The 17,452-nt window shown below is 27.0% G+C and overlaps 2 protein-coding genes across 2 annotated transcripts; one reads left to right on the forward strand and one right to left on the reverse strand.

The window, feature by feature from the left end:
* The first annotated feature begins 12,613 nt into the window (after positions 1-12,613).
* LOC110621781 (polygalacturonase) lies at positions 12,614-15,881 on the forward strand. Its single transcript, XM_021766083.2, has 9 exons — positions 12,614-12,975; positions 13,123-13,248; positions 13,349-13,516; positions 13,620-13,640; positions 13,725-13,932; positions 14,064-14,145; positions 14,232-14,340; positions 14,970-15,083; positions 15,518-15,881. Exons 1-9 carry the CDS (start codon positions 12,628-12,630, stop codon positions 15,737-15,739), a joined length of 1,398 nt encoding a protein of 465 aa, XP_021621775.2. The 5' UTR covers positions 12,614-12,627; the 3' UTR covers positions 15,740-15,881.
* An 896-nt stretch (positions 15,882-16,777) lies between these two features.
* Positions 16,778-17,125, reverse strand: LOC110620947. The gene has a single exon (XM_021764900.1). It carries the CDS (start codon positions 17,123-17,125, stop codon positions 16,778-16,780), a length of 348 nt encoding a protein of 115 aa, XP_021620592.1.
* Positions 17,126-17,452: the final 327 nt, after the last annotated feature.

Raw genomic sequence — 17,452 nt, forward strand, 5'->3', positions numbered from 1 at the left:
AAGTCTAAACTTCTGTTTTTCTTTTCTGAATATAATTCCTATGTGTAAAATATGTAAAATATTTTTTATATTCTGTAAAAAGTAATTTATTTTTATTATTTAATTATAATATTAAAAAATAATAACAAAATTATTATTTAGTTATTATATTATTAAAAAAATTTCTTAATTCATCTCTTGATTTTAAAAAATATATTAAAAAATAATAAAAAATCATTATCTAATCCTATAATATAATATATCATATGTTTTTTTTTTAAAAAAAACTTCGTTTTTATTAATAGAATAAAAAAAACAAAGATATTGAAAATAAATAATCACAACAATATAATTATTAGAATAACGATGAATATGAGAATTAAATAATTTTAAATAATAAATTATTCAATAAAAAAATATTTTTCATAAATTTTTTTTTATATATATATAAATTATTTTTTACAAATAAAGAGATTTTAATTGAATATATTTTTTTAAAAAAATATTAGTGGAGAAAACTGTTTAGTGATAGTGATCTATCTAAATACCTCTCTTATTCGGATAATCCTTGTTTAATATATATAAATTTAACTTTCTTAATAAGAGTTAATGATAAAAAAACGTTTGTATTTTTAATTTTATTATGACTATATTCTATATTTTTTATTAATTAAAATTTAATTATTTAAAATTATTTTAATTGTACCATACTGTTATTTATATTATTAAAAATTAATAAAATTACCACCTTACTCACCATATTAATACTTATTAATACTTCATCAATAAATTTCAGAGTATAATTGATAATAATTTAAAAATATAGAATAAAATTATAATAACATTCATAGTATATGATTTTTTTTATAATTGTTTATTTTATTAATATTTTAAAAAAATGAAATAATGCAACATAAATTTATAATTTTATATAAATTACATATTATTTTAACTATTTAATCAAGTCAGACTAAATAATCAAATATTTAATCTATATATTATTAATTTTTTTGAACTCCATTCTAAATATTAGTATAATTAAAAAAAAAAGTGATAAATTAGTATTATAGTTAAAAATTAAAAAAAATTTTAAAAAAATTTTAAAAATTATTTTATTATTTTAATATTTTTAAACTGAATTATGTTAAATATTATTTTAAATTATTTTTTAATATTTTATTATTAATGTATTTAATAAATTTTTTTAATAATAATTTTAAAAATAATGTTAAATAGTAAGTATATTAGACATGTTCACAAAAAATTTATTGCTAAATAGTAAGTATATTAGAGAGATTCATAAAAAATTTATTAATAATAATTTTAGTCAAAATAAAATTAAAATAAATTATTATTATAAAATTATTGATAAAATTTAAATAATAATATAAATTATAATTTTTAAATATATCTAATAGTAAAAAAATATAATTTAATAATTTCATAAGTCTCTAAATAACGATAGAATGCATTTAATTAAATATTACGGTAAAAAATAAAAGTATAGATAAAATTATAATAAAAGTAAAATATAAGTTTTTTTAGCGATTAACTCTAAATTTTACTGATGTGGCATGATAATATGTGTTAATACGTGATAATTTCATTAATTTTTTAACAGCATAAATAACGATAAGTATCAATGAAATAATTTTAAAAAATTAGAATTTAATTGATAAAAAAATATAAAATATAATTATAATAAAATTAAAAGTATATACTTTTTTGTCATTAACTCTATTAATAATTAAAAAATTTATGATAATTTAATTAATTTTTAAAATTAATTTTTATATTTAAAATGATTCTTTTAATTTTAAAAATAAAAAATTAGGTAAATAATTTATTATAAATAAGGTGTAAAAAAATTTCAATTTAATTGATTTTTTTTATCAATTTTTATATTTTAGCATAATAAATAAAAAAAAGTAATTTTTTTGCGTATAGAAAGTATGTATGGAGACTCAAATCTAAATTTTTATGGTGAATAATATAATTTTATCTATTGAAGCAGAAAAAATAATTATTTTAATTTAAGAAAAAATTTATGTCAATAATTAAAAATTAATGATTTATTTAATTTAATACCAGAAGATATTTATGACTACATTGCTGGATAATTTTTTGAACAATATTTAATTTTCAGTTAATTAACTAAATACAACGTATTAGAACTAAAAAAGATTTCATAGCAAATTAATAATGAAAAGTATTTTGGCAGTTAATTCTTATTCTTGATCTACAACGAGCTATATTATATTGCTAAGTAACAATAGCAACATCCATTAATAATTTGTTGTTAATTTATTAATTTTCTAAAAAATAAAACATATAATTAAAATAAAAAATATATATTATAATTTTTTTATATTTATAGCCAAAATTTTTAATTTTAAATAAAAAATTTCAACTTTTAAATTTATTATAACTATATCAATTTCTTAAATTAAGCTTAACTAAATTTAAATTAATTTATATGATGCCCAATATATCATTATTTCTATTATATAAATTATTTAATTAACTGAAGTTAAATCTTAGTTAAAACACTAAAATGTTAATTATTTAAAAATTTTAAATTATATAATTAAAATATTTAAATCTCTATTAATTAAATAAAATTTTTTTTTGGAGATTTTAAATAATTAGTGATTTAACTAAAATTTAATTTAAGTTAATTAAATTATTTATGTGGTAAAAATAATATTATGATGCTAATTTAAATTTAATCAAAATTAATTTAATAAATTGTTATAATTAAAATAAGTTAAAAGGGAAGTTTTTTTTATCTAAAATTAAAATTTTTGAATATAAGTGTGAAAAGTTTTTAAATTATGGTTTTTTATCTAATAAAATTTATTTATTTATTTTTTAAATTAAAAATTAGGGAAAATAAAAATTTATTTTTTTAAATTGAAAATTAAAAAAAATGAAAATTAGAGATTTGGAAAGTAAAATCGAAACCTCTAAGATTTATTCAGATCCATTTACCAGTGCTAGTTAATAAAATTTATTAAAAGTCAATTAGATCATATCATATTAAAATATTATATTTATAATAATAAAATATAATTTTTATTTTTTAAAAATTATTTTTAATTGAAATAATATTGAAAATGATATTATATTGATTTTAATATTATTTTAAATAAAAATAATTTTTAAAAATTATAAAAATTATATTACTTTATTAAAAATATAATATTTTAATATACTATTTTACCCATTTGATCTTAATGTAAAGTTATAGGTCTATTTGGCCAAAAAAGTAATTTTATAATGGAATTGTTGCTTAGTTTTCTTTTTCATTTTAAATCCATTAATTAATAAAAATATGTTTTATTTGCTGATATTTTTGTTACTAATTTTGGATATTTCTTATAATGAATGTTGATTTGGACAAATTTTATAAGCAATTACTTTTCTTTATTTCATATCTTATTTACTCTCTTTCTCATCATTTTTATTCATTTTATTTTTTATATATTAAAATATAATTTTTTTATTAATTTTTTAATTATATTTATTTTAAATATATTAAATTTTATTAAATATTATAAAATATTTTAAATATTTTATAAAAATAAAATAAAATAAAATAAAATAAAATAAAATTATAATTCTCGATTTATATGTTATTATAATTTTAAAAAAAATAATAATTTTAAGCTAATAAAAAAAATAAAAATTATAATACGGAGGATGGGAGTATAAATTTAGTTACGAGCTCACTTGATAAATGAAAAACTTTCTTAGGACTTAATTAAGAAAAGTGAAGAAGGTTCAAAGACTTGTATGTATAAAAATTAAAAAACATTTTATGCCATTAAAATTAAACTAAAGGAATTCCCCTTTTTTAGGTTATTTATCTCTAAAATTCTAACATTGACTAATAAAATGGACAATAAATTCATTCACAAAGTATATATATTCTTCGATTTCAAATAAAAAACTGCATAAAATTTTAATTTGATTAATTTCTTTTTATTAATTTTTTAAAGGAAAGAATTCAGTTATTCTTAATTGAAAAATTATACAAATAAAAAATATAGTGTACAAAAGAGTAAGGGCTAGTAAACAAAATAGAGCGCAATAAATATGAATTAACAAAACAATGCATATAAGGAAATGCGCAAGGAGGAGCTCAACGTCTTTTCTTCGAGACTATGCTAAACTGGAAAACACCAAACTGATGCCGAACTGGAAAGTCACGTTACGTTGAACTGCTACCGAACTGAAAAGTTACACCTTTCACATGCAGCAGATTACGAGAAGGAATTTAAGTAGGAAACGAACAGTCAATTACACAAATAGTTAGCATGCTGTTGAGAAGAACTTCTAGATTGTTCTAGTAGTTTTTGCTTTTGTATATATAAGTTAACACAAAGCAAGCAATATACATGAGTTTTTCCTCTCTTTTATTTTTTTTGTTATCGTTGTTACTTTCTGTTCATGGTATCACAGCTTGATGATCAAGCTTCCGTAGTAGTCATGGCCAGTACCAGTGACATGATCTCAACTATGAATCAGAAGAGCCACCTCACTTTGCATAATTCTGATTCTCCAGGAGTAGTGTTGGTGAGCGTACCACTCACTGGAAAAAACTACCTGTCCTAGAGCAGATCACTGCTGATCGCACTATGAGCCAAGGATAAGGTTGGCTTTGTCATGGGAAAACACAAGAAATCTGATGAAGATTGAGGATTTTGAGCAATGGCAGAAAGTCGATAGCATGGTGATTTCTTGGATTCTTAACTCTATTTCCAAAGAAATCTTAGAGGCATTTCTGTATACCACGACTTCTCATGAACTATGGGAAGAATTGGCTCAATGCTTTAGAGGCAGCAATGGACCTCCGATCTACTAGATCGTGAGAGAAATCAGCTTGTTCCAACAAGGTAACATGAATGTAATGGTTTACTTTACTAAACTCAAGAAAGTTTGGGATGAATTAGCCTATGTCAGACTATTTTCTGTATATACTTGTGGTGCTGCAAAAGAGATGAGTGAAATATGTGAAAATGATAAATTAATCCAGTTCCTCATGGGACTAAATTCATCATATGATCATGTTAGGAACTGGTTCTTCCTCATGGATCTGTTTTCCCTAATGAATCGTGCATATGCCTTGGTACTGAGGGTTGAAAAATAAAAAGAGGTTAATACCTTCACACTAGACGTGACAGATGGTTCTATGGCCATGATGGCTAAGGCACAACGCAATAATAGGGAGAACATGTGCTATAAAACATCATTCAAGAGAAGGAAAACTGGAAAGAACGATGAAAGGTTCTGCGATTACTGCAAAAACACAAAGGACACCAAGGACTCTTGTTTCAAATTAATTGGATATCCTGAATGGTTCAAACAAAAGAAGGTGAAGCAATTCGCAAATGCTGTAGAAGATATATGCGATATCGCATTTAAGGTTGAGCCAGACAAAGCCCATAACGAAGAAATAACTGCCACCATCACCAGCATTATTCAACAAGAATTGAGCAAGATGATAAAAGGCAAAGGAGTCTAGGAGGCCAACCGTGCTGAATTTACTGGATTTGCAAGTAAATATACTAAAAATCCTTCTATTTTTGTTTGTTCTATTAATATTGGTAATTGGATCATAAATAGTGGTGCTACATCTCATATGTGTTCTTCCCTCACACTTTTACAAAACACCAAGCCTATAACTAAATCCATAATTGTGTCACTACCTAATGGATTGACTAAAGAGGTTAGAAGGATTGGCGAGGTCAGACTTAAAACTAGCCTGATATTGCAAATGTACTTCGCATACCAGGTTTCAAATACAACCTCTTATCTGTTCAACAACTTCTAAATGATTTTAATATTTCTGTAATTTTTAATCCAAATCACTGTGAGTCATAGGACCTTTGGATTAAAGAGTTGGTTGCTGAGAGACACCTCTATGAAGGATTATACAAGATCAGCAGTAGTTCATTCTCTATAATAAGATATGTATCAGAAAAAACTAATGCCTGTGATAATGTAACCGATTTCAAAATGAATAAAAAGGATACTTCTCCATGGCACATCAGATTTGGCCATGCTTCCTTATCAAAGTTTGCTTGTATACAGGGTTTTAACTGTGATGTATCAATGTCACCATGTCACATATGCCCTCTTGCCAAACAGTCAAGACTGCCATTTCCAAAAAGCTCAAGCTCCGGCCCCACTAATTTTTACCTCTTACATAGACATCTGGGGACCTCACTACTGACCTAATTTTACAAGTGCCTCATATTTTTTAATCATAGTGGATGACTACAGCAGATCAACATGGACATACCTCATGAAAAATAAGTTCCAAATCCATTCACTCCTCTTCACCTTTCTCAAAATGATCCAAACATAATACCAAGCCACTGTGAAACACATAAGGACAGACAATGGAGTATAATTCTTGAGTTCTAGGACAATGAAACTATTTCAACAATGTACATTATCCATAAAAAAGGACAGCCTATACACCCCAACAGAACGGGGTTGTAGAAAGAAAGCATAAAACCCTTCTTCAAATAGCCAGAGCTTTGATGTTCCATTATCGCTTGCCATAGAATTTATGGGGAGAGGCAGTCTTACATACCGCTTATCTCATAAATAGAACCCCAAGTTTAGTCATTAACTAGAAGACTCCCTATGAACTTCTCACAATAGAGTACCAAATTATCACATATTGTGATATTTTGGATGTCTGTGTTATGCAACTAATGTAAGGCCTCAAAAAATCAAGTTTGAATCTAGAGCAACCAAATGCATTTTTTTTGGGGTTTGCCACAGGCCATAAAGGCATACAAACTGTATGACCTTAGTGGCAAGACCATATGTATATCCAGAGACGTCCTCTTTTAATTCATCTTTCCCTACCAAGTACATAACTAGACAGATTTTAACCTCTCTTACCCTCTATTAGTTTAAGAAGAATCCCAAATAGAAGTACCACTGCCTCATGATACCCACATTATACCCCATCCAACCTCACCTTCAGACCTGCAACCCCATCCTACCTCACCTTTAGATCTATAGCACTATCTGATCTCACCTTTAGACCTACCGCACCATCCAACCTTAATGTTAGACCTACAACACTATCCGACCTCACCTTCAGACCTACAATAGGATGTCATTACAAATACACATATTCGAAAGAGTTCAAGGACTCATCAAAAACCAAGTTGGTTAAATGACTTTGTGGTAACAACTCAATATACAACCTATGTCCCACACAATTGCTTTGACAGTCTAAGTCCACCTTCAGGTACATTATTAACCCAAATTTCTTCAAACCATCTTTATTTTGCACTTGTACACAAAAAGCTTATAGCATTACTATCTTTGACACATGAACCATATTCTTACGACAAGCAAAGATAGATGAAAATTGGGTAAAAGCCATGGATATTGAATTGGAAGCTCCCAAGAAAAATTCTACTTGGGAATTTATCGCATTCCTTGTACTCAAAAAGCCTATCGCCTTTAAGTGGGTGTACAAAATCAAAAGAAAAGCTGATGGCTCAATTGATAAATATAAAGCCAGGTTAGTGGCTAAGGGGTTCAACTAGCTTGAAGGAATTGATTACACTGAGAGCTTCTCTACCATAGTAAAAATGATCACCATTTGCCTATTTCTGACCATAGCAGCCGCCAATGAAACAAAGAATTCACCTTCAAACTCAAGCAATATGGCTTTACTCAATGTCCACCTGATCACTATTTTTTCACCAGATCTTCATCTTCTTCCTTCAAAGCCTTAATTGTCTATGTTGATGATGTGTTGATTACTAGAGACACTGAAGTTGAGATCCTAGCTACCAAACGCTATCTTGACTCTCAGTCCATAATCAGGGACTTGGGACATGTGAAATTTTTTCTTAGCATGAAAATTGTCCACTCTGTATTTGAAATGTACATTAATCAGAGGAAATACATCATAAACATTATTCTTAACACTGGTATTTCAAATGCCAAAACTGCACAAGTACTTCTGCTCCGAGAACTCAAGCTCACAAACTGTTTAGGAACTCTCCTCCCTGACCCAACATGTTATAAAAGATTAGTGGGACCGCTTTTATACCTCAATCTTTCATGACCAAATATGTACAACAGTTAAGCCAATTTATACAGGAACCGTGTCAAACACATTGGGATACGGTAGCACATGTGCTATGTTATCTCAAAGGCACCACTGAGCAAGGACTATTTTATCCATCTCAGACATCACTTAATCTTCACGCATACTATGATGCTAATTGGGCCTCCTGCATTGATACTCGTCGATCCATATCCGGCTTTTGTATATTTATAGGGCAAGCTCTCATTTTATAAAAACAAAAAAACAGAGCACTGTCAGTCACTACTCTGCTGAAGCCAAATATAGAAGTATGACCTCCACTGTCTGAGTTATAATGACTCAACTATCTCCTAGGCACTTTCTCTCTCCACCTTTGCACAACATTCCCACTACACTTTGACAATAAGGTGGCCCTATATATAGTAGCAAACCTGGTCTTTCATGAATGGATGAAACATCTAGATATAGACTGCCATCTTTTTCGTGATCAAACCAGCAAAGACTTCATTCAACCATTCCACTTATCTTCTCGTCTTCAGCTGGCAGATATCTTTATTAAGTGCCTCGAATCTCCTCTATTCTCCACCTTCATCTCCAAGCTGGGAATGGTTTCAATATCCCATTCTCAACTTGAGGGAGGGATGAAAGAACAATGGCTAGTAAACAACACAGAGTGTAACAAGTATGGGTTAATGAAATAGTTCGTATAAGGAAATGCACAGCGACGAGCTCCAGCGTCTCTTTTCCAAGACTATGTCGAACTTAAAAATATCGAACTGAGGCCGAACTGAAAAAATACCGAACTGATATCGAACTGAAAAATCACGCTACACTGAATTGCTGCCAAATTGAAAAGTCACGCCTTCCACATGCAGCAAATTACGAGAAGGAATTTAAGAGGAAAATAAATAGTTAGTTATGACAGTAGTTAATATTCTGTTGAAAAGAACTTCTAGATTATTTTAGTAGTTTTCACTTTTATATATATAAATTAATACAAAGCAAGCAATATACATAAGTTTTTCCTCTCTTTTATTTTTCCTCTCTTTTATTTTCTGTTATCGTTGTGTTCACTGTGTAATGTAAGTATTTCGTTACGTTACGTGACTCTATAATTAATTAATGAAAGATTATGGTCTTAATGATGTAGATCATATTTATTATCCTTTCCAAGTACAATTTCTTACCTTAGTCAATTAGATAACCATTATAATTAGGCAATCATCAAATCATTCTCTAATATATTCAATATAATCATATGTTATTATGAGAGACTTGAAATTTTATAGGAAGATATTATATGTGGCCACATTTGATTTGATGGGTTCCATAAATAATTTTTATATAAATAAATTTAGTGGTGCATATCAATTTCTTAGGTTTTTCAATTGCTTGATGTACAAAAATTAAATTAAGGGTGATTAAAGTCTTGCAATTCATAATGGCTTGGGTACAAATCTTAGAAACTTCATTCACCAAATTCTTCTCTACTCCAAAGCTATTCCCCCCTCAACTCCACTTCCTTATTATTTATTAAAATATCTCTTTATTTTTTCAAAAAAAATATTATGGTTAAAAAATTAAATTTATTCATAAATTATATGGCAAAACTAAAAATATTAATTTTTAAAATTTTAATTTAAATTTACTTCTAAATTATCATCAAAAAGTCATATAACTCCATTACTTGTTAAAATTAATTAAGAATGTAAATTATGCTCTATTCAATCTATTTAATTTTTTAATAATAATTTTTAAAAAAATTTAAATTAAATTTATATAAACCGGAGCGCCTATGAGCCCATTTTCCTTAAATTATTGTTTATTTTATATTTAATTAAAATACAAGAGGAACCGATAGGAATTTTTTTTAATGAAATTAAATTTTAAAAAAATTAAATAATTTTCATTAAACAAATAAAATGGTCATATTTTAAGGACTAACTAATAGTATTCTCTTGTAATTTATTTATTGATTTTTAAGATTTTTTTTTTGAAATTAATTCTTTATTAAGAAATACTTTTAAAATAGATTTCGTTATGTTAGGATTCTTTAAAAATTATTTCTTTATTAAGAATTATTTGGTGACATAATTGTTAAAATAAATTTCATATGTTTACTTTCTCATTATTAATTTTTAATATACAATATAAATTTTATTTTTTTAGTAATAATTATAAATATTTTATAATTAATATATTATTTAATTTAAAATAATAACATATTATACAAAATAATTAATTATAATAAGTATATTATACTATTTTTATAATTATTATTATTATAAAATAAAATCTATTATTTATTAAAATTATGGACTGCATATTTAATAAATAAATTTTTATTAATTATAAAATTAAATATATCACAGTTAAACCTGTGTTAATATTATTTTCATTGCTCAAGTATTAATGGCTAGTTGACTATTAGAAACCGGTTTATCATTCATTAATCAAATAATTAAATTTTTTTCTAATATTTAGTATTTATGATTTAGTTTGTTAGATTTTTTAGGCTCCCGTTTGTTTTATAAAAAAATATTTTTTAATGTTTAAACATGAAAAATATTTTTTTATAAAAAAAAATTATTTTAAAAGAAATTATTTCTTTTATAAAAAATTATGGAAAAAAATAATTCTTTCATTCTAAATAAAAATTATTAAAAAAATAAATTAGATTAAATTCTCATTAAAATTTTCATTTTAAATAAAAAATTATTGTTACTTTTTTTAAAAATAAAGTCTGAATTTTTTTTTATAAATTTATCCATAAAGTATTAATTTATTAAATTTTATATTATAATTTATTTAAAATAATGCACACACATATATATATATATTTTCCCCTTTCGCTGCTTTCCCTCCAGACCACTGAGAAAGTCGGCACTATATAAGCTACATGTTTTGGTCGAAGCCGCTGAAATTAATGTTAGTTTTTCAAAATCATAGGTTTCGTTTTTCTATAATATTCTCCTCCATAAATATTGTCTTATTTTTATTTTTCTTACGTCGTATATTATACTTCACTAATAATTTATAATTAATTTTTATTTAATTTATATAAAAAATAATTTTTTTAATTATAAGAATCACGTAGTAATATCTTTATAAATTTAATATGATAATAATTGTATTTAAATAAATTTGAGAGTTATCAAATTTTATTTTTAAATTTTTATTTAAAAAAAAAAGAAAAATAATGTAGTAACGGAAAGGATAATATAAAATTTACTCCTAAAACAACTGAAATCCTATGTTTCTAAGATGCATTGAATATTGAATTAATCTTTTTTCTAATTAAACTAATTAAGTCAACAAGATTCAACTAATTTATTATCATTACAAAATTTTAATATTAATTAATTTTATAATAATTGATACTATGTATTTATGTTACATCAATAAACTTAGTTGGAGTTGATTGTTTGCGTCTTAATTTGAAATTAATTCTATCAAAACATAATATTATTACCATAAATTTATCTTCTAACGTATAATTAATAAAATAAAAAATTTAATTTTTAGTGGAATAAAATTTGTCATTAAAACTCGAAAATTTGCTACTAAATTATTTAATGGAGCAATTAAAATTCGCCACTGAATCGCCTTAAAAAATGACATACTTAAATTTTTAGTGGCAATTTTATATATTTAATGGCGAAATTTAAGTGTTTATCCCACTTAATAAATTTTTAGTAGTAAATTATTTCTCCATTAAAACTTCATTATAAAAAATTCAATTTGTTATAGTGTCTATAATTTAAAGTTTTTAATAATATTTTTATACTAATTTATAATATAATTATACATAATATTTATTACGTTACAGTTATTTTAGCGTATTAGTTATTAAATTTTAGCATATTAGTATTAGAGTCGTCTCTAATACTATAAAACCTTAAGTTTGAAATCTTCGTTAGAGTCAATTATATAAAAAAAAGAGTGCAGTTGAAACTTAATGTTGTTACAGTATTTTAATGTTTAATCAGCTTTCAATAATTTTAAAATAATAATTTTACATTCACTATTAAAATATTATTTTTTAAATTTAATCTTTCTATTATAAAAAAAATTAAATTATTTTTTGATCAATAAAATATAATTAATTATAGCAACCAAAAGGGAAAAAAAAAAAAAGAAAGAAAAAGTCAATCATGATCATATACGTATGTAAGATATATAAGAATTAAATTTTGCTAGTGGATGATACATAGGTATGGAATAAAGATGTGTACATATCTCATAAACCTTTTTCTTTTTAAAAAAAAAATTCTTTGATTGCTAATTTACCTGTGTATGAAGCTAAATCAAAGTCAGCAAGAGACTGCCCAAGAGAAGAGATCCTTTCGTCTCAATCTCATTTATCTCATATACACCATACCTCTATAAGGACACCTAAGCATATCAACTTTTCACTCTCTAAGTCTATAAATACACAATCATCATCCATCACATTTCCTTCAATTTCCATACCCAGTTTCCTTACAATTCTCTAATTCAATTCCCATCAACTTTCTCAATTCTCTTATCTTGAGCAACAAGAAATTTATTAATTATTTATGATTATGGCTTTACAAGGACTTCATCTTTCTCCATTCTTCATCATTCTTCTTCTCTCTATTATTTTTGTTATCATTATCCCTTGTTATTATTGTTTGCCAGGAGATACCCTTAATCATTATCTTGAAGAACAAGGAGGAGAAGCTTTTGGGTATCATTATTCTCAAGCTTATCCTTCTTATTTTAGTTCCATTGAGGATAGCCAGTTCAAGGACTTCATCAAGTTAAGATCTAGTAATGTTCTTAATTTGAAGATATTTGACAAAGTAGGTAGCACATCAACTTCAGTTAAAACCGTTAATGTTGATGATTATCGTGCTAATACAGACAGCGCCGATGATACAAAGGTATAATATATATTGTCTTTTATCAATAAATTATCTTTAAGTGTAAATGCTACATCTGTCACGAATCTAAACCATCCAATATTATAATTTTGCTTAATCTGGGTAAAAAGCTGGTGTATATTTTATTTATGCATGGGCTGTTTTCAGGCATTTGAAAAGGCATGGGAGGAAGCTTGTTCGTCTAAAGGAGCAGTTCTTGTTGTGCCGAAAAACAGGTACCGTGTGAAGCCGGTTAGATTCTCAGGTCCATGCAAATCCAATCTCACAGTGCAGGTGAGGTTAAACACGACCATAATGCTCTTGATTTTCATTTTCAAAACAAATGTAAATTAGATATATAAATATTTTTTTTTTGAAATTTGAGAAATGATAGATATATGGAGTAATTGAAGCATCAGATGATCGATCAGACTATAAGAAAGATGATAGACACTGGCTTGTGTTTGATGGAGTTGAGAATTTGCTAGTTGAAGGTGGTGGAACTATTGATGGGAATGGCAAGATTTGGTGGCAAAACTCATGCAAAGTTGATAAGGATCTTGTAAAATATTACTTCTCTCTCTACATTCTTAATCTCTCTTTTATCTTCTTTTTGTTAATGTTGATGAAGAAACTAACTCTTGATTTTTCTTAATCATCTGCAGCCCTGCAGGGACGCCCCTACGGTAGGTTTTTTTTTCTTTTCAATATGTATATTTTCACAAAACTCTGCATTTCAAAATTAATATTTGGAAAGTGGAACTTGGCAGGCTCTCACTTTCTATGAATGCAAGAATCTGGTGGTGGATAACTTGAAAATTCAAAATGCACAACAAATGCATATATCTTTTGAAGGCAGCAAGGATGTTCAAGTCTCCAATCTTAGTATAACTTCACCTGAACATAGCCCCAACACAGATGGAATCCATGTAACACGTACCCAAAACATCTACATTACTAATTCAGTCATAGCAACAGGTATATACACTCTCATCTATCTTCTTCGAAATCTGCAGTATCATTAACTTAAAACTCACTCGCAGTCCGATTCTTTTACTAGAACTTTTCTTACCGTTTCTAACCGATTTGTGTTTAAAATGTTATTACAGGTGATGATTGCATCTCTATTGTAAGTGGGTCGCAAAATGTGCATGCCATGGACATAACCTGTGGACCAGGTCATGGGATAAGGTCTCATCAATTCTACCTAATTTTAGTCATCAATTCTAATAGCAATCATTGTTAAGCTATATTGATTTTTCGTGGTGAAAACACAGTATTGGAAGCTTAGGCTCTGGCAAATCAAGAGCTTATGTTTCAGGAGTAACAATTGATGGTGCTAAGCTTTCTGGTACTCGCAACGGTGTTAGGATCAAAACATGGCAGGTTAATTTGGAATTAATTTTTTTTTGCCATTAATTTTCTTATTTAGAATGAAAAATTTTATTTTTTTTAAAAAATTACTACTTAATTCCTATAATACGACAAAACTCGTTAATTGATCCTTTATTTTAAAAAAACATTTTAAAATATTCCTGACATTTTAAAAAATTTATTAATCAGTCCTTCCGTTAATTTTAGCAATTAAATATTTTACTGTTTAATTTTTATAATTTTAAAAACTTATTAGTTAGTGAATCATATTTTTGAAAAAATCTACTAATTAATTTCTCCGTATCATGAGTATTTTAGATTTTTTTATAATATTTAACGGTAAAAATTAATAGAGACTAATTAATAGATTTTTTAAAACGTCAGAGACATTTTAATGCATTTTTCAAAATAGAGGAACAAATTAATGATTTTGCAATACTATAGGGACTAAATAGTTAATTTCTCTTTTTTTTATTATTTTTAAAAAATTAAAAACATGTATAATTTTATAAAAATTTATTTGAATTCTTCATTTGAAAACGAAGCATATATATATCCCTTAATAATTCATTAATACTACAATATGGAAGAATATCAAAGTTGAATCTCATTTTGCCTTGTATATATATATATAAAAGCAGGGAGGATCAGGAGTTGCTAGAGACATCAAGTTTCAAAATATTGAAATGCAAAATGTGAGAAATCCCATTATAATAGATCAGTACTATTGTGATCATAAATCATGCAACGAACAGGTAAATAAATCTAAACTTAAAAGACTTTTTTCTTTTTTTATTTATCGATTATAACAAAATAATGTATTCTACGTGAATACTGTTGAATCTTTTGTCGGTTTGGAATATAGGTAACCTGCTCGTTTTAAACACTATTTCCTCTTAAGCAAACTTTTTGGATAAGTTAGATTTGATTAAAATTTAACATGTATAAAAAATTTTCACTAATATTGTGTTTTCCGTAAATATTTTACACTCTAATATAATTTTGGGTTACGTCAAATAGTAGTAATATGTCTCTTATAAGAGTTTAGACACTTTCTCTTTGGAACTTAACTCAAATTTAACAAGTATTACTATAAATATTGTTGGATCAATGGTAGATCAAATATAGTAAATAAGAATTTCCTTTTAACTTGTATCTTTAACATTATTTGTGTTCGGGATTGTTGCAGCGATCAGCAGTTGAAGTGAAAAATGTGATGTACAAGAACATAAAGGGGAGCAGTGCTTCTGAAGTAGCTATAAAATTTGATTGCAGCAAAGCTTATCCATGTCAAGGGATTTTGTTGCAAGATGTTATCCTGGAAAGAGAAGCAGAGGATCAAAAAGCAAAAGCTTTATGTTACAATGTTAATTTGGTTGAAAAAGGAGTTGTTTCTCCACATTGTCCATGACTAAAAATAAATCATGTGCATTGACATTGATATGTTGTAATCATATATCCAAAATAAATCAAGAAAGCCAAGCTTGAACATTTCAGATAGAATATTAAAATCTTGACACATAGCTACCCAGCTTGAACATTCCGAGTTCAGTTCTCAACTGCCCCTGTCTTGCCAAGCTTTACATTCTTGAAACCGTTTCAACTAAACAAGAATGCTTCTCAAGAAAATTTGGTGGTTTGCTAGAAAACTATACATGGTGATTAATTACTTTATTCCCATTAGCTTTCCAAAATACAAGAACCGGCAACGGTAATAATTCAAAAGCCTTGTAAGGTGAACGTTAGCTTGTAAAAAGTTCAGCTTTTGAAAAAGCAACAATCTGCTTGTTTGTTCTGATACCCTTTTTGATATGATTTTGCTCTGCCTTTTCGTTGTGGAGATAGTGGCAGATCCAGCATGTTAGATTCTTGAAATTATGACTAAGGACAATGATACTAGCAACATTCATACACATTTAGACTTTGAATACAAGATAGTCTTTTCGTCCCATAATTTTTATTTATTTTTTATATATATTAAAAAATTTAATTTTTTATTAATTTTTCGATTATACTCATTTTAAATATATTAAATTTTATTAAATATTAAAAAATATTTTTAAATTTTTATTAGAAATAAGACACAATTAAATAGAGTTATAATATTAATATATATTAAAAATTAAAATATCAAGGGAGGACCCCTGCCCCCCTTAAGTCTTCACTGATTAAGGATACTCACCTAGCTTTCAGGGGCCTCTGTGGAACCTAACTGTAGTTGCAGATGGAGAGAGAAAGAGCAATAAACCCAGTGTAGTTGAAGAAAAAATCAATACAAGATCAGGGTTACACTAAAATTTCTGGTACTGATTCTAGCCCTAAAAATATATGATATTGAAGATGATTGTTACTAATGAAATCCTCAGACATGTTTTAGCAATGCAGCAACACATCATAGACTTGAAGAACATTTGATAATTCCTTTGATAATACTTGAACTATGACCATATCACTTCTTTGCCTCTTCTGTTGCTGGCTTTGCTTCTTCCAAAGGCGGCTTTGCCTTCTCTGCCGGTGGTGGTGGTGGTGGTGCAGTAGTCACTCCACCATCAATGCAACTTTTACACCTTTTTTCTACCCATCCTTCTATGTCATGCTCCCCATTGCTGCCAAAATGCTGTCCACCACAAAGCCGAGCAATAATCCCTGCAATAACACATATTATGGTGATCACAGCTACTACAACCACCAGTGTCTCAATGGATCGATGTGAATAGCAACTTGCATCCGCCGCTGCTGGTGGTGCCTCAACTACTGGTCGCAACTGGTCATGTAGACCTGCCACCATGAACCCCATCAGGAATCTGATCTTTATTTTCCAAGCAAAGGTTGTCTTGTTTTGATATAGAGAAGGTGGATCTATGCGGTTGTGACACAGTAAAAATAAGGTCGAGGGAGAAAATAAGAATAAAAATGAGTGAGAACTTGAGCTTGGTGCTTAGAGTACTAGCTAGCTATAGCGTATGAGGCAATGTGGTTGGAAGCTGAAGGCACAGGACTGGGAAATTGAGAAGATAGAGAAAATGAGGGTGATGTACGTTGTGCGGATTTGGAGCCGTTGCCAAAGTTGAGAACATCTCCTTTCCATTGCTTTTGGGGTTAGGATCTTCCTTTTGGTTATAAT

The sequence above is a fragment of the Manihot esculenta genome, chromosome 8 (assembly GCF_001659605.2).
Source record: "Manihot esculenta cultivar AM560-2 chromosome 8, M.esculenta_v8, whole genome shotgun sequence".
NCBI classification, from domain to species: domain Eukaryota; kingdom Viridiplantae; phylum Streptophyta; class Magnoliopsida; order Malpighiales; family Euphorbiaceae; genus Manihot; species Manihot esculenta.